This window comes from Phalacrocorax carbo, chromosome 1, assembly GCF_963921805.1.
Source record: "Phalacrocorax carbo chromosome 1, bPhaCar2.1, whole genome shotgun sequence".
Taxonomy (NCBI): Eukaryota; Metazoa; Chordata; class Aves; order Suliformes; family Phalacrocoracidae; genus Phalacrocorax; species Phalacrocorax carbo.
Window position 1 is genome coordinate 87816252 of NC_087513.1, and position 26607 is coordinate 87842858.

General features: G+C 40.2%; 1 protein-coding gene across 4 annotated transcripts; it reads left to right on the forward strand.

The window, feature by feature from the left end:
* Positions 1-943: 943 nt before the first annotated feature.
* SPICE1 (spindle and centriole associated protein 1) lies at positions 944-26607 on the forward strand. 4 transcript variants are annotated; one of them, XM_064465451.1, is made up of 17 exons: positions 945-1291; positions 1808-1855; positions 2890-3036; positions 7040-7142; positions 7904-8025; positions 9651-9748; positions 10046-10185; positions 10419-10559; positions 11343-11608; positions 15582-15713; positions 16375-16522; positions 18903-19127; positions 21189-21583; positions 22886-23060; positions 24277-24379; positions 24714-24801; positions 25351-25628. In XM_064465451.1, exons 1-17 carry the CDS (start codon positions 1208-1210, stop codon positions 25357-25359), a joined length of 2424 nt encoding a protein of 807 aa, XP_064321521.1. In that variant the 5' UTR covers positions 945-1207; the 3' UTR covers positions 25360-25628. The 4 variants fall into 4 exon arrangements, with proteins under 4 accessions (XP_064321530.1, XP_064321521.1, XP_064321501.1 ...); XM_064465431.1 differs by lacking the exon at positions 25351-25628 and adding an exon at positions 25638-26607 and having other exon boundaries at positions 946-1291; XM_064465441.1 differs by lacking the exon at positions 25351-25628 and adding an exon at positions 25638-26607 and having other exon boundaries at positions 948-1291; positions 22889-23060.

A 26607-nucleotide genomic window follows, 5' to 3' on the forward strand; every position in this document is an offset into this window, starting at 1 on the left:
ACATAAAATGCAATTCCTTCCCTCAGCACATTAACCATTACCATCTGCACCTTCCATGAATCTTTTTACAGTGATGTTGGTAAAGCCGGAATTAGACTGATGAGGACCTTAAGCACCAGGAAATCTTGGTGAAAAGGAATTTTTCTCTTTAAACAAGGAAGGGGTTTTGAATGAAAGGCTGATAAACCCTACGTCTTCACTTTCCACCTCCAACAGACAAAATATTAAGCTCACACTGTAATACAAGATGTTAAGGCTAACCCTACAGAGTAATTTACATCTTGTCTTCACATATGTGACAAGGAAAGTGGAGGACCTGTGGCGTATTCGTGGCGCAAGTCTATAGGAAATATATTGAGTTCATGTGTAAGATAAATTACTTAAGAACAGCTGGTTGCTGTGTGGAAGCTGGAAATTCCGTGTGGGTAGGGAGGTGCACCCTTCCTCAGTGGCACAGCTAATATCTGTTTGTTAACATAGTAAAAGGTAACTCTTCAATTTGATGTCACCTTAATTTAATAGTTTGTGTAACGTTCTGCTCTTAATCACCCATAATAGGATCTGAAATACATTATCACATGAGGAAATTTACAAGGCTTCCTCAGAGGGACATTGAGAGATAGATTGGGAGGGTATTTGCAACGAGAAGGGATATTAATGAAATGAGTAAGTGGGAAAATTAAGGTGAGAGGTGGAAGACATGGAAGAGTGACATGGCTAGGAGCAGCTCATGTGGCTTTTTCCCTGTGAAGCATACAGAGCCCTTTTCGCACAATGCCGGAGCTGCCAAAGCACTGCCCTAATTGAGGGGGCGTGGGGGTCCTTTGCAACCGTGAGGTGTCGCCCGGGGACGGGCAGGGGCAGAAGCTGCTTCCTCACAGAAAACGCCAGAGGGGAGGGAGCCGCAGGCACTGGCGACACCCACCCGCGCGGAGGGGCCGGCGGCTGGAACACGGAGTGTGGCGCGGATGAACGAGGGCGAGGGGCGGAGGGAACCGGGATTCGCTTTCAACGCCGCAGCGGGGAGGCGGCAATTCGGGCGCCCCCCGAGGGGAGCCGCGGCCGGGAACAGCCGTTACCGCCTCCCTCCCCCCCCGTGGGGCGGGGAGAAAACCCCTGCCGTCTCCATAGCAACGGCGGGTAGAGGCGCGCGCGCGGCCCGCTCGAGCCGCCGCTGCTCCCGCCTCTTCCCGCAGCGGGGCCGGGGATGTCGCTGCTGCGCGGGCCGCGGCCTCGCGGAGCCGGCAGGAGGGGCCCCAGGAGGCCGCCGGTGGTTAAGCGGGACTGGGACGTAAGTGCCTCCCCGTCCCGGGTGCCGAGCCGGGGCTCGGGCCTGCTCCGGCCTCGGCGGCTCCTCCCGCTCCTCTTCCTCCGGCTCGCGGGAAGGGCCGGGGGGCCTCGGCGCCCACGGATGCGCTGGCTGTGGGGAGCCTCCACATGTCACCGTCATCCGTGGGGGCTCGCGTTTGGAGATACCCGATTTGCGTGTGGGTTTGGGCGGGCAGGGGATACGTGACGAGGAGTTGCGTGGGCGTGGCGTGGGCATGACCCCCTCTCGCTTCCGTGGTCCTGCAGCCTTCCCGGCTGGCAGCTCGCCCTCGAGTCGGAACAGCGCCCCCGGTCTTGGTGGGGGTATTTCTGCTGGTTGCCCACCTCGCCGAGGGTGGGAATGCTTTAATATGCCATCAAAATGCACCATTGTACCGGTTTATGCTAATTATATTGTGTTTCTTTAATGAAACTTGGAAAAAAATCCAGTTCGTCCTCAGTTCGGCCTTTTGATGTGTTCTCTGGTTCCTGTTTGCAGAGTACTGTCCACGATTTGACAGTCCACCGTGCAACTCCTGAGGACATAGTGAGTTTCATATCAATCCCTGTTTCTTCTCTGTAGCAAGGAGATTTAGCTGGCTATCTAGCATCAGTGTTCACTGTACTTATGGGGGTATTTTCTGTCAAAGTTTAATCTCACTTACCAAGTTTCTGAAGATACTGGCTCTTTAGCGTTAGTTTTTTGTTTATGATGTCATGCATCGCCAGCTTTGGCAGTTGGTGTTTTTCAGTTTCCTGTTTCTACTAGGAAGCACTAGCCATAGTTTTTATTTCAATGAACAGCATACCATCATAAAAGCATAAAAATGTAAATATGTAAAAACTCAGTGGAGTAGTTAAGTTAAGCCTCAGCCTCCCCTCTGCTGGAAGGACTGAAACGTATGCTTTGTTTTAGGAATCCAATTCTCATGATACTAAATTTTTATTTAAACAGTTTAACATCTTTTTTTTATACTGAACAACTTGTTCATTACAAAATATGTGAATTCCACAGGCAGTATGAGTTATTGTTGCTTATAAATTTTGACAGGTTATTCAGAACAGATGGGCACAATAGCAGAGACTTGATTCTATAAGTGATTGGCTTGATAGCTTCCAGATGCTTTAGCTCACACATTTAATTTGTTTAATTTCTACTTAAACTGAAAAAAAGAAATTATATATAAACTTGTTAGAAGAAGAGAGAGAATATCTCTGGTCACTGACAACATTAAATCAGGAAAAACGCGTTATGTCTTTTTATGCATGTTATAAGTGGTAGTGTTTGGTTTTTTTCCTCCCTTTACAGCTGAGAAAACTCTTACTGAGTCAGTAGTGTAGGGCAGATGGAAAGTGTGAGACTTGCCCCATTCACCTTTGGAGCCCCTTTGGGCTGGTCTTGATGGCATTTTACACTTCTGCACATTTGTGAGGCTGTCATTGGTACTACCATGAAGTTAACATAAATAGTATTCAATGCATGAATGATAAAAATCAAGAAGAGCTTGCTAGCATTACCCTGCAAATTTTGCTTTAGATTGTCCCTTGATTTTGAAATAGTTTTCCTTCATGTTTATGTAGCTGCGTCGCCATGAAATACACAAATCAAAAAACAAAGCACTGGCACATCTGGAACTGCAAGAGAAAGCACTGAAAAGAAAATGGAAGAAGCAAAAACAACTGGCTGCTGATTCCTTGGAGAAAAGGAAATTGACTCTGATGCGTGAGGTGAGAGCTAAATCTGCACTTCCGGCCTGTTGCAGATAATTTGCAGGAGTAGTAGAAAACTGCTCTTGCACATAGTTCGACATTTGCTCCTCTTGTTGGATAATTTGACTTTGTACGCTCTCCCTCCTCTCTGTGCTGCATGCATGCAATGATTGGAATAGGCTGTGTAACATATTAACTGATCTATACAGTTGCACATTTGATCCTTGTTGCCTGGCTATGCCCTCTGTAATTCTGCAGGTCTCTGCATCTGAGCCGGAGCTGTTTGCAGAGTTAAACTGTGTGTTGTGAAAAGAATGTGTTCTTATTGCTATCTTGCTTTCTCCTCTTCCTGTCTAGTGTTTTTCTTTGATGGAAATGTGAACATTTCTCTTCCTGGGAGGGACATCCTTATCTGCCACTGCTTATTTAAACAGAGAAAATGCAGAGTCATAGGGGCAGAAAGGGTGAGGCAAGAAGTTGGTAAGGAAGAGCTTGTCTGGAAGGAAAATTGACACAATGGAAGTTGAGGAGCTATGGCTGCTGGCAGCCAAGCTTGTCATCTGGGAATCAAAATGCTTGTTCTCTAGGCATTCTGAAGCACTCTGACTGAAAACATTGTTTCATTTGCTTCTGAATTTTGAACTGTAGCAGCAAACCTAAGCTTAGCTAACGGACAGTAGTTTTTACTGTCTGAAAAGGGATTTCAGTGATAGATGCTATCCTTTTGTTTCATGTGGCAGGTAACTCCTTGGTATATGTTATGAAAACTAATCTCAAAATATGCTCATTAGCTTTCAGACTTTGTTGTCACCTGGGCAAACTGAGAATTGTTCTTGTTGGTGAAGAACACTCATGAACAATCTTCACCTAGCAGTTAATGTAAACATAATTTAGTTGTCCTGTAAACATGTGGTGGGTTAATCACCACAGACCTCTTCTCTCTTTCATCTTTTGTAAATTTTTGTAAGTCTTTATCTGAACTCTGAGAACATTCAAGCACAGATAGAAACAAATGAAAGTATATAGAATTAAAGGTCATCTTCTAGCTTCCTATTTGACACCTGTTTCTCTGCAATCACAGCAGAATTTTTGTTAAGGATATTGTGCTAATGAAGCCTCAAACTTTAATTTTGACCTTTGTTATTTTCACACTTTTCTGCCAAGTGCATTTTAGCGGCGTATTTAAAAAGCCATGGACTTTTACACAAATTTCCCTAATGTAATAGCAGGCTAGTATCAGTACGACTTCTGTCCAGGAGTAAATTATGTATCAGAAAGGTAGATTAGACCACCTGCTCTAAGATTTGGCTGGACTATCTATTATGTAACTTTGTTATTTTGCAGGTGTGAAACTCACGGTTAGGAAATAGTCTTCCGTAGTTGTTGCCGTTTCTAATGGCAATGCACAAGTTTCAATTTTTTCCTCAGTGGCTTTCCCATCCATTTTTAAGAGATTACTCTATTCAGCATACCCTGTGTCATCTTCTGAATCCGAGAAAAGATGCTTCCAGATGGGAAGACAAAAGGAGATGATGCCAGACAAGGTAAAACCCATCTGGCTGTTGCTGTTTGAAGCACTGACATCATCTTGTGTGTAGAGAAAAAATCAGGTGGGGGAGAGTCCCCATTTCACCTAACCCTAGCTTAAATCTTGTTAATGGCTGGGTCCTGTTGTTCGGAGTAACTGGGAAGACTCTTCATTCTGTGTCTCCTAGTAGAGCAGGACCACTGTGGATTGTCTCCCTGTCTCTGTTATATTGGTGATCTTCCTTCCTTATTTAGTACTGTGAGTGTAGCTTCTGAAGCCCTCCAAATCCTACTCAACTGCAAAAGACTCAGAGACAAAAACTAGGAAGATGCTGCTACTAGTGTGTTTCTGCTTGACGAGAAAGAGTAAAAGTTATAAAATGGATGAGTGACATTTTAATCTTTTGGGGATTTGTGTGCCTAAAATCTGAATGAAAAAATAATATGGGATTGTCTCTATCTTCTAGATTGTGAATATGTAGGTACTGCACTGATTAATCCTGTAACAACCAATTTTTAAAATAACGTTAATGTATTGCACTGAAGGGTAGGTGTTGAGTGGGTTATCATAATGGGAAGGTTTTTAGAATTAGTCCTGTTTAATTATCTGTAGTAACAATCTGAAAGAGGAGGGAAGATGAATTTTAATGACATGCATAGGTGATACCGAACTGGGACAAGGTGCGGCACTCAGTGAATTTGTTGAGGGCACATAAATGGGCCTAGAGGGGTTAGAAGCTGATATCACTTTGTTTTCTGCTGATCACAAGCAAACATGAGCTAATCTACCTTAGGAGCAATGCTCTAAAAATATTTATAACATGTTCAGCAGGAGGGTGAAGCTTAGGAACCTGCTCATTCAGAAAGTGATCTAGTAGGAAGGGTGAAAACAAATTAATCAGGATAATTTTTGTCTGAATAAACACGTTACCTTAGTTTTAATTGCCTTAGGTAAAGCAATCATGTTCTGGAATGGGTAAATATTTTCTTTTTTTTTTTTTTCTGCAAATCTGGCGTGATTTAATCTAAAAACCTGCATTGTTTTGACCTCAGATTCCTAAAATGGAAAGACTAGATTAGTTAGTATGAAGTGTAAAACCTGAATAGTGATTTGGAAAAGTGGATATGTGAGGTGATGAGGAATGAATATTCATTGATTTGCTGAATTGGTTATGAGGAGATATGTTGCAGTGTAATTCAGGCTCAAAAGACTGGACAGACATGGAAACTAGGTATACGAGGAAGCTTCCTGACATTAAAAAACATAGTAAAATGAGAGGAAAAAAACAGGTGAAATGCTACTGCCTAGAGTTTTTTGAATGAGGCTAAATATAAAACAGCAAACTTATCAATGGGCACTGAAAGAAAGTCTGTGGAGGTAACAGTGTATAGAGCTTTGAAACTGCTGCAAACCAGTCCTCCTCATGGTTCAGTGGAGAGCGGAAGTTGTCCCCCAGTCCCCAGTTCTCAAGTTTTGTGTAAGAGGGCATACGTGAGTCTGTCCTTTTTTTTTTTTTTTTTTTTTTTTTTGTGGAATCTTCTAAAGTACTTGCAGTCTTTCTGGCTAAATCTGATTAACCATGATGAAGTGGAAGTCACTTATATCTGGTCTCCTCTCAGGTGTTTAACTACCTCCTTCCCAGATTGTGGGATGTAATTTTACTAGCTGGCCATTTCCAGCTTTGTAAATGAAACCACAGGTCAGTGAGGAACTTTGAATTGCACTCTGCCCACAAAGCCATGTCCCCAGTCAGCTCCATTTGGCTCACAGTAGCTGAATGCCTCTTGCTTTGCACTCAGAAACCTCCCTCCTTAGGAGGCAGGTGTCTTGGTGCCAGTGATGGACTTCAGAGCTGTGCCTTGTGAGAAATGTGTGGAGACTCCCAAAATGTCTTCTGATGCCAGGTGTAGTCAGCTGTGTTTATGTCTGTTGAAACTTTTATGGCGGTAGGTGGCTTAATTTTTAGGCAGGATTTTCAATAGTCAAGGCTGAATGAAAAAAGTTTGCCAGAATTGGTTTGGATCTCATAAAACAGTGCAGTTTTTGGGTGTCTGTCAGATGTAGGTAAGTGTTCTTTGACTCGACAACACTGAGATCAAATTATTTGAGGATGCATACTGATTTTTTTAATTGCCAGACGTATGTCTTCGTTTTGATGAGTAGGTCATAAACACCCAGCTTCTTGTCTGTGTCAGGCTGGGAGCAGAAGGGAGTGAGAGGATTTGCTCTAATAAGAAAGAATCAGTGCTGATGGGGGCCCCAGAAGTAATAACTGCTTAATTTTTCAGAAAAACGAGGTGAATTCTAGTCACTCAGAATGAAGTATGTTATTCTCATCTATCTTAATTAGGATCTAATTGCACAGTAGCAACGTGGCAAACATTGTCTTGTTGGCTGTTCTCTTTCTAACTGTTTAGAAGAAGAATACCAAAAAAACAAAGGAAAAATTGGTCTGCTCAGTATGAAATATTTCCTTATATGCTATACTTTCAGATTCTGTCTGATCAATACCATTTGCAAGATGTATTGGAACAATCTGATCAGGTTATGGCTGTGGCAAAAGACTTACTTCGGGATGCTCCTCGCACACGAACAGGTAGACCATTTCATTTATATGTGGTAGTACATTTAAGATTATCTCCTTGCTTTTCAGAAATACCGCTCTTTGCAAAGTATTCTTTTTAACTGTTTTCATCTCATCATCTGGCGTAGTATGATTGATCCTGTTCATGTTGGATGAAACACAGATGAGGGTGACACCTCCCATGGCAGGGGAGAGCGAGCCAAGGCCAATTATTCTACTGTATTGGTCTAGTGTGGAGTTTTGGATCACTTACTGTGAAACACCTGACCCTCACTGTTTCCACAGCCAAGCTGCTGGCCTATACAGAGCACCAGTTTGAACCATTGTAGTAGTCCTGGTTTCCATTGCTACATGGGTTGACTACTTGCTCTTGCATATTGGTTGAAGATTTATCAGCAATTCTTGAACAAGGCTTTTCCTTTTCTTATCCTGGTTTGTGGGTCCTTACGGGGCTGAAAGGCAGGATTTGCAAGTGAAATCTTAAGCTTAGATTCTTTTCTCTGTAGGCTGCTGTTCTCTTTTGCTAATAATGACTGTTTCATCTTACATGCTGCTTCTGCACAGGTGTATTTACAGAGGTGGGATGGCCAAAAGCCTGGTACATGGCTGAATGTATTAATAAAGCTCTATGGTCCGCCTTTGGCAGTTATTTAAAGCAACATCCCTGTGACCCGTTTTGTGCAAAGTACAGGAGCTTGCTTTTTCCTACAAAGTCCTGCAACATTCTACAGACTGAGTCCTGTGTTCTTCCCTATTTTGTCTGATTCCTCTAGGTTTCCCTAATGTAACAATGGCTCCTAATTGTGACCTAGAATCATCTCAAGGACCCATTGTACAAAAATGCAATCCTCCCACTCAGCTTTCCATCCTTAGTGAATCTGTCATGGATTCCCAGGTAATGTATATTCAGTTCCATGCATGTGCCATAGCTTTTTTGTTTGCACAAAATAAGAATATTCAAAGGTAGAGTTTCCAAGCAGACCTAAACCTTTCTTCTATGTATTGATAACATGTTGATAATGTATGTATCCAATGGTGTTAAATGGAGGTGAGTTTGTTTTGTGAGACTCTGGGAATCATGATTTTTTTGATTTCTTAACCTTTGAATATGAGATACCAACTTCTTATGTCTCATAGAAGCTGTCTCGTATTAGCATGCTCTCCCTTTTAAATTCTGGAATTATCAGCAAGGGAACAAAGTAATTACAGACTAAGAAAACAACTCTTGTGTCATTTAACTAATTGCTACATATTGAAATATGCCTCTCATTTTCTAATTGTGTCTGCATATATGGGGGTGTAGGCAGTTGGGCTCCGATATATTTCTGAGAGCACACATGTTAATGTATCCCAGTTAACTCCACAGCCTCGATTAGTCCTACAAGTTTAACTCTTAAAAATTCACGTTCTTTTACAACTATTTAGATTTGTTTCTATGTTTAAAAACTGTTTACACTTGTTTGAAATTTCATTTAGATTGCCTTTGTGTTCTGTTTTCTTTTCATAACATGAGTTGTACCAGGAATGCTCACTGTGGTTTGAGAACAGGCATATGACGCTCCCAGAAGGCAGCTCATGATGAAGACCAAATGGGCTGAGGGAGTGAAAGTGACGGTGTCACTTATCTTGTGGTTCTCTAATCATGTTTCCTACTATCTTGCACGAATATCTGCAATTTGAGTTGCAGTACTGCTCTGTCATGTGTTTTGATGTGGTATTTGTTTACTGTTTTTTTTTAATATGAAGAGTTAACCATAGTGCCTTTATAAGCTGTATTGCTGGATGCATGCTGCAGGATAGGCTTAAATTTAAGATGCGTGTACTAATAGTTGTCGTCTGAGCTCCTGTGAGATTTTCTTATGTGCCTACGAAAATCATAGTTAAAGGCTATCTGGTGAAGCCTACCCAGAAGCACAGAAACCTGGTAGTTTGAGGAACGCTAATTCCAAATTTGATTGCTTAAGTTTTGCTACGAATGTGGTACATAGGATTGTGTTTTGTTCTGGTTGCATTTAACACACAGAATATAAATGTAATTTTGCAGATCTCATTACAAGATTGTTTAAAATTTCAGACATTTGACATTATAAGCTAGAAATGCTAAAATTACGTGTTTTTTTCCATGTTCTGCCTGATACGTATCTGTATTTGTTTTGGTACAGTCTTTAAAGCTTTTTAATCCTACAGTGTGTGGTCTTCCTTATTTAATACAAGTAATCCAAATAAAATATTGGATATTGAATTAATCACTTGCTGTGTTATTTTGAGAGACAATTGTCAGTATTAGTGTTTCTTAGGTACAAAAGATCCCCCAAAACTCTTCCCACAGAGTGCTGTGTTTTTTCTTCCTTTTTTTTTTTCTTCCTTTTTTATATTTTTGTTTTGGAGGTAAAGACTGAAACAAATGTTCTTATTTTTTTCTTGAAACAATTTCAGAAAATTGATCTCTAACTTCTTCCTAAAGACAAGCTGCAATTGCGCTGAAAGTCCCTTTTGTTTTCTTTGTTGTTTCCTAATAAGGCTCTTAATGAAGTGGAAGATGAAGTATTATCAATCTATCAATCAGAAGATGGACACCATGACTCTCCAAATTTCAAATCCAGCATCAATTCTGACAGGTCAGTACAAATATCCATTCAGGTTTACACCTTCTTAACACTGGAAACTGATTAAACCGTGTTAAAAGTGTGTTGCATGCGTATAGTTAAGTTCCTCTTTCTGTTTTCACCCCCCGCCTCCTACTTTCCCGCCCTCAGAATACTAGGGAAACTTCTTCTTGTAACATTCAGACTGGGAATGAATGTGAGCATGGAACTTACCTGTATTTTAAAAAGGTCTTTCTTGACTGTACAGAAAAACCTAGAATCATGCTGTTGTCCTATTACAATTCACTGTTATGCTTGTTTTGAATGTAGGCTACTTCGGTTATTGAAAGAAGATTCCTTGGTGAATTCTCAGTTGTGGGCTGAAAAGGAAATGAGAAAAACTCCCTTATCACAGCAACCAAATGTGCTTTTGACTCCAACAACTGTTTCTCCATCATTGGATCAGTCAGGTTGGATTTGCCAAATCACAGCCTCTCAAGGGTTGTTAGGCTATTCACAGGATCCTGTCTAGAATCCCTTTTCTGGGTGGGGGTGGGAGACAGAGACGTGTGCTAATTTGGCTCAGATGAATATCCAGACTACAAAACCAGCTCTTCTAATAAAATGACGTTGAAACATATTGCTATTAAGAACATACCCAAAATATTAAATATGTATATTTTTTGTTTTGTGTTTAAATCAGCCCTCAATGCTACCAGTGTAGTCAAGAGAATCTATTCAAGACTTCAGAATGAAGACGAAGAAGAGACTGTAGACTCCACTTACACTGTGAGACAAGTGCTGAACCCGAACTCAAGAAAACAAAAGCAAATTGCAGCAAAAAGTTTAGTACTTTTAAAAATAGCATATCTCCCTTTGACCAAGGTCCTTAGTATCATAAGAAAATGTAGCTTGAAATGGATCTTTGGAAGTCATCACAGGGCTAACTCCAAAGTCTGATTGGAGGGGCCTTGTCCAGCCGAGTCTGGAGCATCTCTAAGGATGGATATTCCATACCCCTTTGTGCAGTGTATTCCTGTATATTCTGCATGTTCATTGGTGAAGCAAAGTCTGTAGGAATCTGGGAACCTTAATGCTACCCATTACCTTGCTAGGCGTGGAGTTCTCTCCTGTGCAGGGCTTTTCTGTTTCTGATCCATGCTGCACAGGCTATTCTATTCTATGCTGCACAGACTTAAGATTCATTTCACTCCTTGTATTCTACTTATATTTTTATGTGGGGACTGATAGCAGATACAAACTGTAACATGAAAGGGTTGTTGTAAAAGAGTTGCTCACTAAATACTTGAAAGCAGCTGATATTTTTCTCTGGCTGTTCACTGGCAAACTGTTTCCATGCTTTTAACTGAGGAGCAAAGTATAAAGAGGTATCTCAGATAAAAGCACCAATACTTGAGAGGTACTAACATGGTGGCAGAAAATGTGTTTTTTGATGATCTGAAAATAACTGAAATGACAGGGGACATTCTTTGATGGTCTCTTTCAGCTCAGGGCAAGATAGGGCCTCTCCTTTGATTTACTTCAATAAACAAGGGAATTTCATTGGTGTTGCAAAGCTTTCTATACAAGTTGAAATTCCAATGACGCTTTTTCCTTCCCCCCTCAGTGAAAAGAAAACAAACTGCACAGAACTCTGCAAGACAGAGGAGAGATGATTCTCCAGCTCATTCAATCCCCATTGACCTTCAGAGGGACAATAAATCTAGCCTAAGTGTTCTCAACCGCATGATACATGAAGTGGAGCATGAATTGGAGGAGTATGAGCGATGTACAGGTCGTGAGGTTCAAAAAACTGAGAGAAGTGAAGGCCTCACTGGGTTTACCTTGTCACTGGTGAACGCTCTCTGTCGTTTGATGCGCTACCTTAAAGAGGTGAGAAGGCTTTGACTTGCTTCTGTAGAGTGAATGAAGAAAGGTATAAAGTTACTTTACAGATGTGAACTTTGCTCCTTGCTGGCTGCCAATCAGTTTACTTTGATGTCTGATTATCATTGCTTATTATTTGGATTGCACACAATTAGGAGTTAAAACTTTTAGTTTGCTAGAAACAGGTATCCCTAATGAAGAGGGAGGGTTAACTGCAATGAAAGTCTCTCAGTGGCTATTAGCAGCAAATACCAATTGAAATAGTTTTAAATTTGTTATTTAAATATATTCAGAGTTGTAGCAGGGGATTAACTACAGCCTTGTGTACAAGTTAAGTTTTCTTTGCCTCCCAAAGGCGATGCTATTGTCACTAGAGCAGTGGACCCAAACCCCAGTTGTCTCTGAGGGATTCCTCAGCTCTCTTTTTCTATCCATAGCAGCACTTCACCTTAAGCAAGACTGACCTGAAGTGCTCACTATAGATAGCAGTGTGCAGCTGGGGATCAATGGAATTCCATAAAGACGAGTGCCTGTAAGCCATGTAGAACTTATTTTTAAAAAAAAGAAAAGAGAAAAAGAATGGGGTTTATTTTACCTCTAAACCAGAGCTACTCAAGATGCAGAAGTCCACAGATTCATCAGACCTATGTGAAATTTTGAACCAGATTATGGCAGTTCCTGCACTCTTAATAGACGCAGCAGAAGATGTTATCTAAGTCCCAGTGCTCCGTTTCATAGCAAAGGCAGTAGATTCCTAATGGATGTGGAACTGGCCTATTTTGGTTCCTTTTCAGAGTCTATAATAATTGGTGGCAAACAAACCAACCCACCGTATTCTAATTTTTTTTTTGTCTGGATGTATAACAACTTATTCTTTCTATTACCCTGTATTTTTTCTGTATGGAAGAATTTACTTTAAGACATGTCTTGGAAGCAAACCGTAAATAATCAGTTCAAGAGTGAAAAGCTGCTACCGTCAGAAGATGGACTTTGGCTGAGGAGTCTTATGTTTTAAAAGAAGAATGCTTGTTCTCTGTTAAAGTTGTAATACCAAAGCAGGGTATTAAATTTGGTTCTTATGCGGTTCTGGGGAAGGATCTTCTGGACTTCCAATAGCATGTTTTCCATTTACTAGGAAAACATCAATTTAATAACACCAAATTCATATTATGATTGCAGTTATAACCCTATTTAGATTGTCTTTAATTTGTGTTCCACAGAAATGAGTTATTCTTGATGCTCAGGCTTCCTCAAAAACTACTCCAGATCTTCTTTGTCTCTTTTTTTTTTTTTTATCCCCTTCTTTGTTTGTTGCTGCTTTCTCTTTATGAATGTAACGTTAAACGTATCTTAAGAGCTTTTATCCTATTCAGACAGAAGGCCAAGGAGCCTGAGTGTTTAAGGAGACTACTTATTTTGAAAGATGTATACTGACTCTTACTTGTATTCCCAATTTTTACTGAGCATCTTTATGATGTTGTTTCTACATTAATAGATGTCTTACCATTCCTTCCTTCCAGGAGTTGATTGTTGCTTGCAGAATTGTCTGCAACTTTTTTAGATTTACTACCTAAATCCATGAGCAGAAATACGCAGAAGTTGCTTAAGCTACAAAGTGTGGCTGCTAATATTCAGAGTTGCTTGAGATAGATGGCATGCATCCATAATCTTCACTGACTTTTCCCCTTTTCATGGAGCTTTAGTTACAGTTAGAATTTGAGAATTCACTGGGAAGAAGCAGAGCTTGTCTGAGTATTTCCTAATACCTGGTCCCTGTGATGCTAGGAATAAATCAAGTGTTTGTGTGCACTAGATGTGTCTTGTCTAGCCAGGAGAGTTAGCAAAGTTTCGATGCCTGAATTACAGCTGGCAGTGCATTTCAAGAAAGTGACTTTGCAGCAGTTATTTTAAAAGCCTCTAAATTCAGATAAACAACCGGTCTTCAAGAGGTTTTGAAGCTTCTAGAAAGATTTGCTCCTCTTCTGGGGATAAAAAAAATATTTTTGAGCTTTTCTGCAGAAATGCTAAATGCAGAAGAATTATGATCAAGGATGTTGCTTAATTCAGTCTCAAAACTATATATAAAAAAGTAGGAAGAGAAACTTGAATTACTGAATCTTTCATGAAAGTTGTATTAATACAACTGATTAAAAAAGCAACTCCAAGAAGCAGCCAGTGAATACAGAAGAGGCTAGAGAGAAGGGGAAAAAGAAGTTTTTGTAATGTTTGCCAAGCCATACAAAATTCTTAAAGGGAAGTGGATGAACCTGACTCGATTCCTAACTGAATTTCAGTGTCATCTGTCAAATGTTGGAATTATTTTTTTCCCCATTCTACTAAGAATGCTGTTTCTTTGCCAGACTGACAGGGCAAAACGTTGGAGTGTACACATACTTCATTAATCTGTGTTGCTATCTTCTCTGTCTCTGCTTCTGCATATTCTGATGCTGTGTTAAAGGCTATGGGATCAGAGGTACACCTGGCAATAGGCTAGGATGAAGGTAGTACTCCTTTCAGGGCATACCAGGTCCAAATCCTACCCGATGGTAGGAATGGATGTATACAGCTGTTAACCCTGATGCTCTGCTCATGCATAAATATAAGACACACAGCTGCTTGGAACTTTTCTTCCAAGATGAGGTTAACGCTATGTAGGATGAGTAGATACAATAGCTCATCCAGACAATCTAAGGCACCAATAGGCTTCATCACTGCTACCGGGGTTAAAGGTCTTATTTTGTGCTATCTTTGGTTTCTCAAAAGATAGGACTGTGTACGTTTTTTCCCATTTTCTGTGCCAGTCTGGTTCACTTGGATCAATACAGAAAAGCTGTTCTCTCTTAGTGGAAGAGAACCAGAAAATGCATGGCTTGCCTCTGATATGCTTAAAGGAGGTATATCTGCCTGTTTTGTGTCTAGTTGACGGTATTTGTGGTTTATTCTCAAAATTATTTATTTATTCATTTACTTTATGCAGCTGCAGAGCTGTTGTGTCTTAATACTTCTTCCTTGGTGGTTTTTCACTTCTGGTCCCAATGCCGTCAGAAAATACTCTACGGTATGTTACAGGCAGCTCATGCTCTAATTTTGTCTGTGCAGCAGGAAATAGCACCCCTGTTGCTTTTCAGGATCTCTTGTGTTTTGGAGATAAGATGTATTTCTTTTATTCAGGGTTTCCACTGAGTAAATGCAGGCAACGATCTGGGGAAGGGCTCTATCTGCTAATTCTGATGAGTTTTTGTGACTTTGTAGTTTTTGCTCTTTCAGTTATGATGGTCAAAAAAGTGGCAGGCGTGCATTCCATTTACCCATTAGAGGTGAAAGAGATTCTTTTGTGTCTTGTACAGGAAGTCTGGTTACTGCAGTGGTCTGTCTTAAAATAAGATTGATAACATCTTTTGAGGCCAAGAGGTTCTACAGTTAGGTCTTTTGCCTCACACTTAAGCAGATTACTTAGCAAATAAACCCTTTTGTCTTCTTTACAAAAAAATAATAAAGGAAACCCTCTAGAACTCTTTCCCTCTCTGAGGGAAAACATTAAAAAGCAACTACTTTCTCCTTTATTTAGTCAAATCTGTCTTCATTAATGAATTAAGGGAACTAAAGAATAGGCACAAGTAGGACAGGTTACTGACAAGCGTCGGCATACCTGAATTTATTTGGTTACTGCATGAAGATTCAGTGACTTACATAACAGCACCCATGCAGAGAGAGAATGCTGTAGCTACAGCCTGTAAAAGTTGTAAAGGCTGAAGAGCAAGGATGTATAGAATTCCCTACGGTGTTCTGGAGTAACAAAGAAGGAACAGTAAGCTCTCTGTCAGTTCTCAAGCCCTGAAAATTGGATTTTGTCATGACAGTAATGAAGCCAATTTAGCAGAAGGGGAAGAGCCGTTACAGTATGATGTTATATGGACCCGTTTCCAAATACTAATCTGTATTTGTTATGGTAGGTTTTTAACTTTTTTCCCCTCTTTAGAGTGAAATACAGCTGCGTGAGAAAGAGGTGATGAGGCAGCAGCATGAGGAGATGTTGAATGAACACAGAGAACTGATTGATGCTCTGACTGCAGAAATACTTCTAGTGAGGGAAGAAAATACTGCTATACAGGTACTGAGCTGCCATCCCCCTAAGAATGACTTGCTAGAATACTGAGCTGTGTTGCAAATGTGCTGAGATGCATTGGCATATGTTCAAGATATTTTGACAATAAACAGGAAGAAAATTATAAAATTGACTGAGGAGCCTGAGAATTATAATAGTGGGCATGGTGGGGGGAAGGAATGTTTGGAAAGTCAACATTTTATCTTCCTGTATGTTGTTTAACTTTAAAGCCTGAGAAAGTGCTAGTTCCATTAAACTGAGCTTTACTTCATCAATCTAAATGTTTAAGTATCTGCCTCCATGCTTCTATACTGTTAAAACTACTGGAGCGACAGAGTAGACTAGATGTAATATATTTTCTTTTATTTCAGTTTGCAGTGGAGGTAGATTTGTTCAATGGTTACATTTGGGAATGAAGCAATAAAGCAACCTTGGAGAGAAGTGGGTTAGGAAAAGGAAAACCAAATAATTCATTTGAGTCAGGAGGAAAAATAAATGGGAAGCATGGAGACACTAATATTTAATACCTCACCGGATTCTTACAGATTCACGTAGTGGTATTCAGAGGCCAAATTTCTTGTTAGGGCTGCTTGTGGTATATAATATTCTAATTCGTGTTCTTAGACTAGAGGTTTCTGTATCTCTCTTTTTTTCCTTCCTCCTTTAGAAGAAGCTTCAGCAATACATGACGGTAACAGATGAACAGCTGATCTCTCTCACACAAGCATTTAAAGGCCTCCCTTTAGTAGAACCTAGAAGAGAACAAAGTCCAAACCATTTTGGAACTGCAAGCAAAGGTCCAGCAAACAGCCAAGGTGTGTGTATGCATGTATGAAGGATAAAACAGGAGTTGTGGTTAGTTTATTCCTGTAGTAAAAAATCTAGTACTTAATTGATGTCTACTTGAATAAATACCTCTTGTGTGAGCATGAATCTTACCTCTGGAAACTCATGTGCCATAGGTTCTGCTGTGCGTACAAGTGTTTTGCTACAGATTATTTTTTAACAATATTATAGGTTGTATACCATCCTGATCGGCAACTTTCTGTCTGGATCAGGACTTCAAGATTAATCTTTTAGTCAAGTCCTGGGCTTAAGCTTTAAGTGATACATAACGTATTTTTAAAAGAAAAAAAAAAAAAAAACAGGAGGGGAGTAGCCGTCACCCATTAAGATGGTTTACGAAATCAGGTTTATTCTCAGGGTCCTAAACAAACAAACACACAAACAAACAAAAACCAACCCACAAATGCAACTTAATCAGGATCTCACCTTTCTGTTGCTGAGGCAGCCTGACAGTATGAGATTGGTTCTTCTCTAAGACACTGGAGGTCGCTGCTGGCCAACAACAGCAGCTGCTGAGGCCTGTTAACTAATCGGGCAGAAGTCTGTTACTTGGTATTTGTGGCTTTGTATCAGAGGTGAGTGACCATTTGAGTGCTATACAACATAGACAAAGGCTAAGTTAAGCAAGTAGCACTGATGGCCAAACTAACCAAACATGATTCACCTTGTACTTTTAATGCTTTTTCACCATGGAGTTTTCTCCCAGCTGCCTTTCCCAGTCAGTTGCTTAAATGCATCAGTTTTGCTCTCAAGGCCAGTAACTCCGTGTGAATTCCAAGATTCCTTAGAGCTATTTGTATTCCTTAGTTAAATGTTGTTTTTGTGGGCATTTTTTTGTGGTCAAAAACATTCTTCCTGGCTGTTTCTATGGGGTTGTCAGGAAGAAGCCACAGACCGGATCCCATTTCTGTGATTTCCCCAGGCTTTGTAAAAGCAAACAGAAAACCCCACCCCAAAGCTTAAAACCCAAACAATCAAAAAAGTGTGCCTCAAAAAAAAAAAAAAAACAAACCAAAACAAAACAAAACCAAAAAACCCAAATTCCAAACCTTCCATTCAACAGTTCTGTGGGACTAGAATTTCCAAATCTTCTTTCCTTATTGGTCTCCCTTCTCAGGAAAAGGCATCTTCCTGAAAGGAAAGCTTCCTAAAGTTACAAAAATATTTCTTCCTCCTTCAGAAGGAGATCCCGTGTATCATTAAGGCATCTGACTGGGTGTGAAACATTTGTGATGGCTGGTTTTATTACAGAAACCATGCATAAGTTAACATAGGACTTCTCTGGAGAGAGGAAGAGTGGCTGAGAGAGAAGGGGGGGAATATCATAGTGACAAATAGCACGTGAGGAGGATACTTCAGAAATGCAGTTCTGTACAGTGAAGCAGAGCAGGAAGATCCTTCTCATTTCTTCCCAGGGTCATTGAATAATGAGTGGGAGGTTTTAGATTCATTCTCAGAATCTCAGTAGTGTGAACCACAACCAGTATTTTATATGAGCACCCTCCTCTGGCTTTTTGCCTTTGAAGGGTGCTTTTTCTCTCTCCTATTTTGGGATCAGATATATTCTGATTAATTTTACACTTATTTCTCTTTTTGGGAACAAATGTCCTGAACAAAATCGTGAAGGGAGAATTCAAAGTAGCACTGACGAGCAGGGGATATAAGCATATTAAAATTACTGTGGTCTCACAACTAGTTACAACTTTTATTTCACGCTTTTCATTTTGTGCCTCCCTGGTATGTTCAAAATAGATGGCAATATAGACACAAACTAGTTGTAGTTAAATAGAATCATAGAAATACAGAATAAGAGCTTATTTTTTTACTGAACAAATGCCTGATTTTAATTAAGCCATAAAAAGATCATCACAGAGCTAGAAAAAGCTTCAAATTGTTTTCTACTCCGCCATTGTTGCCGTTACATTTATAATATAGGTGCATTAGGACAAGGGCATAGGTCTGCTTTTCTCAAGAGAACATTAGCAAATGCAGCTCACTTAAATACCAGTTCCTCACAAGTCAGATGTCTGTAAGTCTTGCACATGGGCTACAGACAGATGTCTTACTAGTATCCTGAAATTGTGAGGCTACATGTAAGAGCTCTTCTTACTCTTAAGGCCAGTAAAGATCTGTATTATACTGGAGTGAGAGAATTCTATACCTGTGGATCAGCAGGAAGTTAGTGTGGGGAACATACTCTAGTCTGTGTTTTCAGATACTTGAACACAAGAGTTGTTATTGAGATTTTTTTCCCTACAATGTTATTGCACTAAAACTAATTCTGCTCCCCTTCCCCCTCCTTTGTTTTTTTTAAAAAAACTTTTATCCCTGCTTTGTCGTCTTCTTTAGAAAAGCCTCATTTGAGCTATGCTGAGCCCAGGACTGATGCAGGCATCAGGGAAAATATACAGAAATTCCCACAGGAAGAACTTCCTTTCAAGTTTCCCCCAAGGTCAAGTACCTCATGGGGTACAGGATCCAGTAGAAGCTTGCCAGCTCACATCTTCCAGCCAGCTGTGCTGTTGTCACCACCTCGCCAGAAGAGCAGTCAGGAATTGTCTCCCCTCCAGAATGGTGAGATCTCTCTGGCTGTAGTAGACCTGGGAGTCCGCAGCGTGTTACCTTTTCAATCTTGCACTACCTTTAGAGATGTATTTTCTATGGAAATTTTTTATATGCTTGGACACACTGGTGCTATAGCTGGAATATCCTCCTTCTGCATCCAGATATGCATTTCTTTTCTTTCTATGCCTGTTGCTAGATTTCCTTTAGACTTTCTGTCCCATGCAGTTCTCCATCTACTGTCTGCAGTCCTGTCAGTGGCAATCCAGACTGGCATTTTTATTTTGTACTGGTTTTGATAGCTCTTTGTCTATGATATGCAGCACATCATCTTGGATTTCTGTCTGCTGGTGGTGTAATCCAGCCTCCATCACCTTTAATCATTGGACTGCTGAAGACTGGAAATTCAATGTCTCTGCAGCCCGTGCTGCAGGCAAACCAGGATGTCTGTAGACTGTGAACTTTTGCTTTGAGTCATTTTTCCCAGCAAGGTTTTTCTAAAAGCTTTGGGAGCAGGTTTCCACTGTGTTTCATTTAATACACAGGAAGAGGCTGAAGAAGTTTTGGGTGAAATTATGTGGTGCTGGATAACCAGATTAACACAGTCTTGTGTCAGAATCCATAGGCTTTGAGAGTTTTGTGGGTTGGTAGCTCAATTCTGGTTGTTAGGAGGAGGAAAGTTCATCGGGGTGATTAGGGGAGGAATTTATAATTTAAATTTAATGAAGTGAGCAGAAGGGAAGCCCTCTGTGACTCCCAAAATTAGGTGTTTCCTCCTGCAACTGTCATCATAAGCACATGCATCTTACAGAACATGCTAGGCCCCTGTAACCCTCTGTTGCTGAGAGGCAGGTAATTATGTCTATGGATAGCTTGATGGTTGCTGACAGGAAGTATGGCACAGTAGTGGGGTGTCATGCCTTCCCTCCTCCTCTGTTTTTTTCCCCTTTCAGCTGTGTGGCATTGTAAGTCTTTTCCAAGTCAGAAAATTAACCCCAAAGTCCTTTTGATTTAAGGAGTTGGCCGGACAATTGAAAGTTTATATCTAGCTCAAGCTTTTGGTGGTCACGTATGCTGCAAGGAGGCACATAATAAATCAGGAGGAAGTGAACTAAAGGTAGCTTTCTGCAAAGAACAACATCTGGCTTCAGTCCCGTTGAGAAATGTCAGATGTTGCCTGTCACTTGAAACAAGAATATAAAACTGCATTCCTGGATTTCACTATAGCTTAGTTGTGTGAGAAATGTATTGTTACTCTTTTACAACTGTTAAGGATGCTGAATGGCTCTACAAATGTTAAACTTATCAAACGTTTCTTTATGAAAAAGTGTTCATAAAACAGATTTATATGTAAATTTTTTTAATGTCATGCTCTGCTCAAGAGGCAGAAGCTAAAGTTTGGGAAGGAGTGGGCTATTTGGTATATAAAGCATGGAAAATCTGGTTTTGATCACAAAATCCAACTTGAAATTAACATGTTGCAGCTGACAGTGCTGTAACATAGTTGTCGTGTGCGTGGTGTGTTATCGGTTTGCTAATGATGACCACAGAAAATACCTAACTACTTTTGTTGGGTAGAGCGCTTCTTTTTTAGGGTCTGAGTAAGTAGCTACTGTATTATTATTGCAAAAGGCTTGTATAGTTTTGTTTGGTTATTCTAAAAGCTTTGTTACCAACCAAGTATAAATACCAGAACTAAAATTTAAACTTGGAGCTTATGAGGTAAGGCAACAGAATATTGGAAAATGGAGGACTAACTCAGAAGTAGTGTTTGATCTATCAGCTAAGAAATTCAAAACAATTAATTTTTTTCTCTGACTTCTCTCTCAATCTCTAATTAAATCATGTAAATGTAAGACTATTTGCAATATGAAGTACTAAACCTGGTGAGCTCCTGCAGCAGGATCTTGCGCAGAGCGAGTTTGATGAGTAACATAACACCATTCAGGCTAGACGTTACAATTCAAGTTCCTGCTTGATTATTACTAGCCCGATGCAATAAAGTCACTGTTTGTTTCCTTGATGAGGATCACATGTCTCTTTCCTTACTGTTCCTTTATTTCTTGTTTGTAGTGTTTACAGCCATTTCTCAGTCTCCTGAAAACACCGAAAGAGAGCCATGCAAGGAAAGGAGCTCACCTTCCTCCCTGAGAACACAGAGCACAACTGAGGAAAACTGTCTCATTTCTCAAAGGCAACCAATTCCTTCTGCAGACGAAGACTTGGAGACTTCCCATGGGAAAATCAATCTGTCCTGCCCAGGTGACACTAGAAAAAAAAGCACAGCTGAAGAGTTATTTCAAAACGGTGATCTGCTGGGACAGATAGCTGAGCTCACAAGGCAGAACTCTCTAATTAAAGCTCAGCTGAGCAAATTCAGAGACTTCTCTGAAGACACAAGTGACTGCCTACATCAGCCAGACACAATAGGAAATGCAAATTGTAGTCCAGAGTCCTCACAAGGACAGGTGAGAATTTAACAGAAAGGGAAGGCTGGATTCCCCTTTCTGCTCATCTGCTTTCCCGTAGCTTACTGAGGGTTAAAACTGTTTCTTTCCTATTGTCAGTTGTTTCAAGGAAAAGGGTAGCAAAACAAATATTCTTTTCATTCATTTGCTTGGAAACTTGTGATTTTTATCATTCCTTAAGGAGCTCCGCAGTAGTTTCTCATATCGGGCCTATGTTGTACATGAGTGCTGAAAAGTGTGCAGCGCATTTATAAGTTTACGATAAGGTTATGCTGCAAAAAGAGGTGTGATTGCAACATGGTCATGTATACCTCTTTTAGCTTGGACAATAGTAACAATAAAAGCACTGCACCAACCCACAAGTTCTTGTCAAGCTTGTAAAATACATATCTAAATCGAGGCCATACATCTCTTCTACTGTGATCCAAAAGCCGTGAGATTAAAGTTAGTGCAAGCACATCTCTTGCAAATACTTAATTACAGTGTATGTACTAGTTGGAACTGTCTTGTCTGTCCTGCTGTGTGGTGAGAATCCCAAAATCTTTGGGAAAGAGAAAACTTGAATGCTTTCACATAGTTCGCTTAGAAAACCTTTAATCTGCAGCTAAGCAGCTATTCGGTGGCACCCCAGTGAGTGGAGGTAACATCACAGAAACGCCTAATCCCTGCCCTTGCTACTGTCTTTAGTTTTGTTCCATTGCAGTGCCTGAATTACTGTTCAATTAAAGATCTGAAAGATTTTAAACTTCCTCATGTAAATGTAGGCTGAAAGTGTTTGTTGCTTTCCAAATTGTATTATGTTGTGTAATGTTTAGTCATTTAGTTGTATAAGAAGATGCAAACTTTAAGTGTTCTTTTTGTGAAAGCAGTTACTGGAGGGGGAAGGGAAGGTGTTAAAGTGGATGAAAACCTGGTTTAAAGATGAGTTCTAGGATACTTCTGCTACAAATCTGCTTGCTTCCCCACACCATCCTGAATATGTGTCTCTCTGATTAAATATTTTCTTAATTATGGTTAATTGCTGGATGGTTGGGGGGTTTCTTTTTTTTTAATGATACAGGCAATAGCTGTTTTCATATTTGTAGGAAGACCAGTTTAAAATATTCTTGTGTTTAATCAATTAAGGACTTAGACACAGGACAGTGCAAGGGACAATATCAGATTTTTCACGGAGTTGCTATATAATCGTTTATTTTCAGTTGAAAAATTAAATGCATAGAAGTACTTGAACTATATTGCATGCTGTCCCTGAAGGTGCAAATTTTAAGTTTTTAATTGGAAGTAATTATCCAATTTTCCAAGCAGACTCATTTCATGGCATCAAAGAGCTTGGAGGAAAGGATAGCAGAGCTGAATCGCCAGAGTACGGAAGCACATGATAAACTGTTGCAGCTAATAGAGCAGCAGAAATTAGCTGCTGCCGATACAGTCCCTTCGATGATATCTCCTGTTCTGCCCCCATCCCTAAACTCTACTGGTAAGTACCCGGCTTCAGGAGAAACAAAAACCAGTAAGACAATGTTTTTCCCCTTTTGGGAGGTCTCTGCCTTATCTGATTGGATCAGTGGCTATGGTCAGCAGTACACTTGCTGTAAATGCCTGTATGGTACAGTGACTGTGTTAATAACTGTGTGACTCCTTACTTTAGAGAGCTAAAAATACATCAGCTAAAAAAACTTCTCCTAAAGTTAGTCTTTTAGTAATTAATCTGCTGCAATATCATGTTTCATGCTGAATCTGTTCTTCGTTATGTCCTTGTCCGCAGAACAGTTCTGCCACAGTCACTGATGGGCAGAACTGGGCTTTTCCATCAGTCTCTTCTGCTGGAGAATATCTTCTAAAACGACTAAGTACGTCAGGCTTCTAGAAATCGTGGCAGAGTGGTTATCCAATTCTCAACCATAGTTTAGTCTTTGGTCTTTGGGGTGTTCTTTCCGTCAAACTACCTTGCAGAGTTATTGCCAGTGCTAATAGAAAGAAATAACTGAAGCTTCCCATTTTCTGAAGAGAGAAATTAGGGAAGGGGATATTCCTGCTGATCCAAGATCCGTGGATTATCTGCCATGTGTAACTATGAACAAAAAATACTCTCCAGCAGGCAAGGGCTGCTTTATCTTTTCATGGAGTTACTGCAATTACAGGCAGAACTGCGCGTGAGCATGTGCACATGCTCTGTCAAGGACACCTGCCCTTTCCCCCTTCCTAAACCACAGAGGATGTATAAAGGGAAGGACTTGAGGGGGAGAGGAAGGAGGGGGAGGAGAGACTACATGTGTGTGCATATGCATGCAGGTGCATATGCGATGACTCATGCAGTGTACTCATAACACAACGCTTCTGTGGCTGTTGTAACACAAATTCAGCATGATAAGTAAAAACTTAAAGGAACAAAGTAGAGAAATCGGAAGTCTTTAAGCCTCTGATTGCTAAAACCCAGAAGGTTTATCCATGGGAGAATCATTCTGTATCTGTGCACATTGTCCATAGTTGCTCTGAGTATCTGCTTTCAATATCTGTCACTTTCAGAGAGTGGGTATGGGGTTGATGTTTACCCTGATGTTTTACAGCTGCTCTGTATATTCTGCGCAGTTGTGAAGAGTTATGTGATGCCCGTCAATAAATGGGAAAATGAAATGAATGTTGTGAAATGTTGCTGTGCTCTCATCAGAATCAAGCTATTACTTATTTCCTAGAAAATGCAAGGAGGACAATTGAAGTGTCTATTCCCATGGCAGTTGCTATGGACAGCTCCAAAGAAAATAGTGTTTCCCCTGCCAGTATGACCAGTATAAGAAGGTAAAAAGTAAACCCTTTACTATTCCATTTTTTTAGTGTTTTGACTGCCCATGCAGCAGAACTTGAATACAATGGGAAAATTGCCATGTTTTTATTTGGCTTCATGGACTTTCCCTGCCTTCGTTACACTCAACTCTGTGGAGATGGGGCAAAGGTCCAGTAGCTTTTTCACAGCTTCCATTGTTTGTGTTTAAAATACCTGCAGTGTGATGTAAGACAGATGACATGGGTTGCTGACGACTATTGATGAGGGGTCCTAACTCAGTATTTGAAACATGATTCTGGTAGTCACTTCCATTTTTCACTTTTGCAATTTCATTTTGAATGTCTGCAGGTCTGTAGGAGACTCTAGCAAACCTTGTTCACCCCTGAGTGCCCATTCAGAAAGTGTGAAATTGACTCCTGTCAGCCAAAGGCCAAAGGTAAGACTGAAGAATCTTTGGCCAGAAAGTTTGAGTGAGGTGTCATATAACGAAAACGCAAGGCAGATAAAGAAGGGGAGAGAGCTCTGTCCTACCTTAATTCTACAAAGGCTAATAGTAATCTATCTGTGGCAGTTTGCATTCTGGACAATTGGTGAGAGGAGACCTAAATGCTAGTGATGTTAGTTGTTTGCTGCCACAGAGCTGTTATTTACCAGTGAATAATCCTGTAACTACATTTTCTGCTGTGGCATCCTCATATGTGAGGACGTGTGAACCTCTGGCAGTGACTCCAGAGAATTTCAGGTAATTATTATGACGTACTGGTAGAGGCGCATATAAGAGGCAAGTGGGCTCTTACCTAGGCATTGCATAAGTCAGTTGGTGAAAGATAAATAAATCGAAATGCAAAGAAAAATCACTGGTCTGTATTTCTGATTCCTGATGTGCAACGAGAAGAATAGACTACAGTGAGATGCTTTCATGGGGAACTCAAGGCCGTAGTACAGCCCGGTAAACCAGTCATAGATCTGTTTGTATGCTCGACAGCAACCATGAGGAGATAATTAATACTGGCTTTCCTGATGTCCAAAATAACCTGAATTGATGAAGAGAAACAAAGTTAGGGTCCAAGTCTCCCTATCCTGATGGCGAAGCATACATCCCCAAACGGGAAATTTGGCATACTTAAGGTAGATGTAGGCTGAAACTAGGTGTCTAAGTGGTGTGACTACTTCTGTGGTGCCTGTGGCAGACAATCCTACACAAGCCAGCACTAACTAGCAAGTTTGAGAAATTTATAATGTGTGAATTTGAACTGTTTTCTTCGTTTGCAGGTGGAAAAGCCGAAAGAAGAAGGCTGGTTTGCATTGTCAACGCACATTACGTAAAGGAAGCTGCACTCAAGTCCTGTATTTTTAAATATTTTTTTTATGAATTACAATTAGATCACAGTAGTCCCCTTCTCTAGATGTGCAGTTTAACTCTGAAGTGCTTTCATGTCAGTGCCATCAGTATAAAAAGGTCCATATGCTTATTGTATTTGTGCCATACAGAGTACTGTAGGAATTCCCAGGAATGAGCTTCTGTCACATGCTGCTGTGACATCGCCCTGTTTCACTGAATAAATCTTTCACAAGATTATGAACTGAGGCTGCTGTAGCAATACAAATGAGCATCTGATACCTGTGGCAGATATGCTGAAGGTGTGAGGTTTTAGAGAGTGCACATAAGACTTTCTGGAGCATGTATTTGCACAAGATACAGGAACAAAAAAAATTCAAGAAGAACTGACATGAGGGCATGTACCTATGTTGGAAAGCAGCCTGGAGATTGGGAAGCCAGTCTACTCCTGCATCAGAAATAATTTGTTCCTTCTGAGGTTTCCAGTTGCTCCCAAAAGTTGTGTCTTCTGTGTAGTTAACGTATCAGGAACTACATCTGGACTTGAGGATTGCTTTTTAAAAAACTCATGTAATACTTTTATAGTAAATATAAGCTGACTATTTGAAGGTGAAATCAGAATAACTATTTGCTGTGTACTGAAGTATGCTCTCTTTGATACACTGTACTCGTATCAGTTTTCTATTGTATTAAGCTGTTTTATTATGTCTGTATATAATACTCTACCATGTTTTTATGTTGTTTTTATTTGACTTTTTAAAGTAGCCATCACTTTATTAACAATAAAATCCAGTACTGTGAGGAAATGCTTATATATCTGTTCCTTACATTGTAGTAAACCAAGGCAAAACCTTTTATAATGGAGGTAAAAAATGAAAAAAATCTGCAGGTCTCAAAACTGGA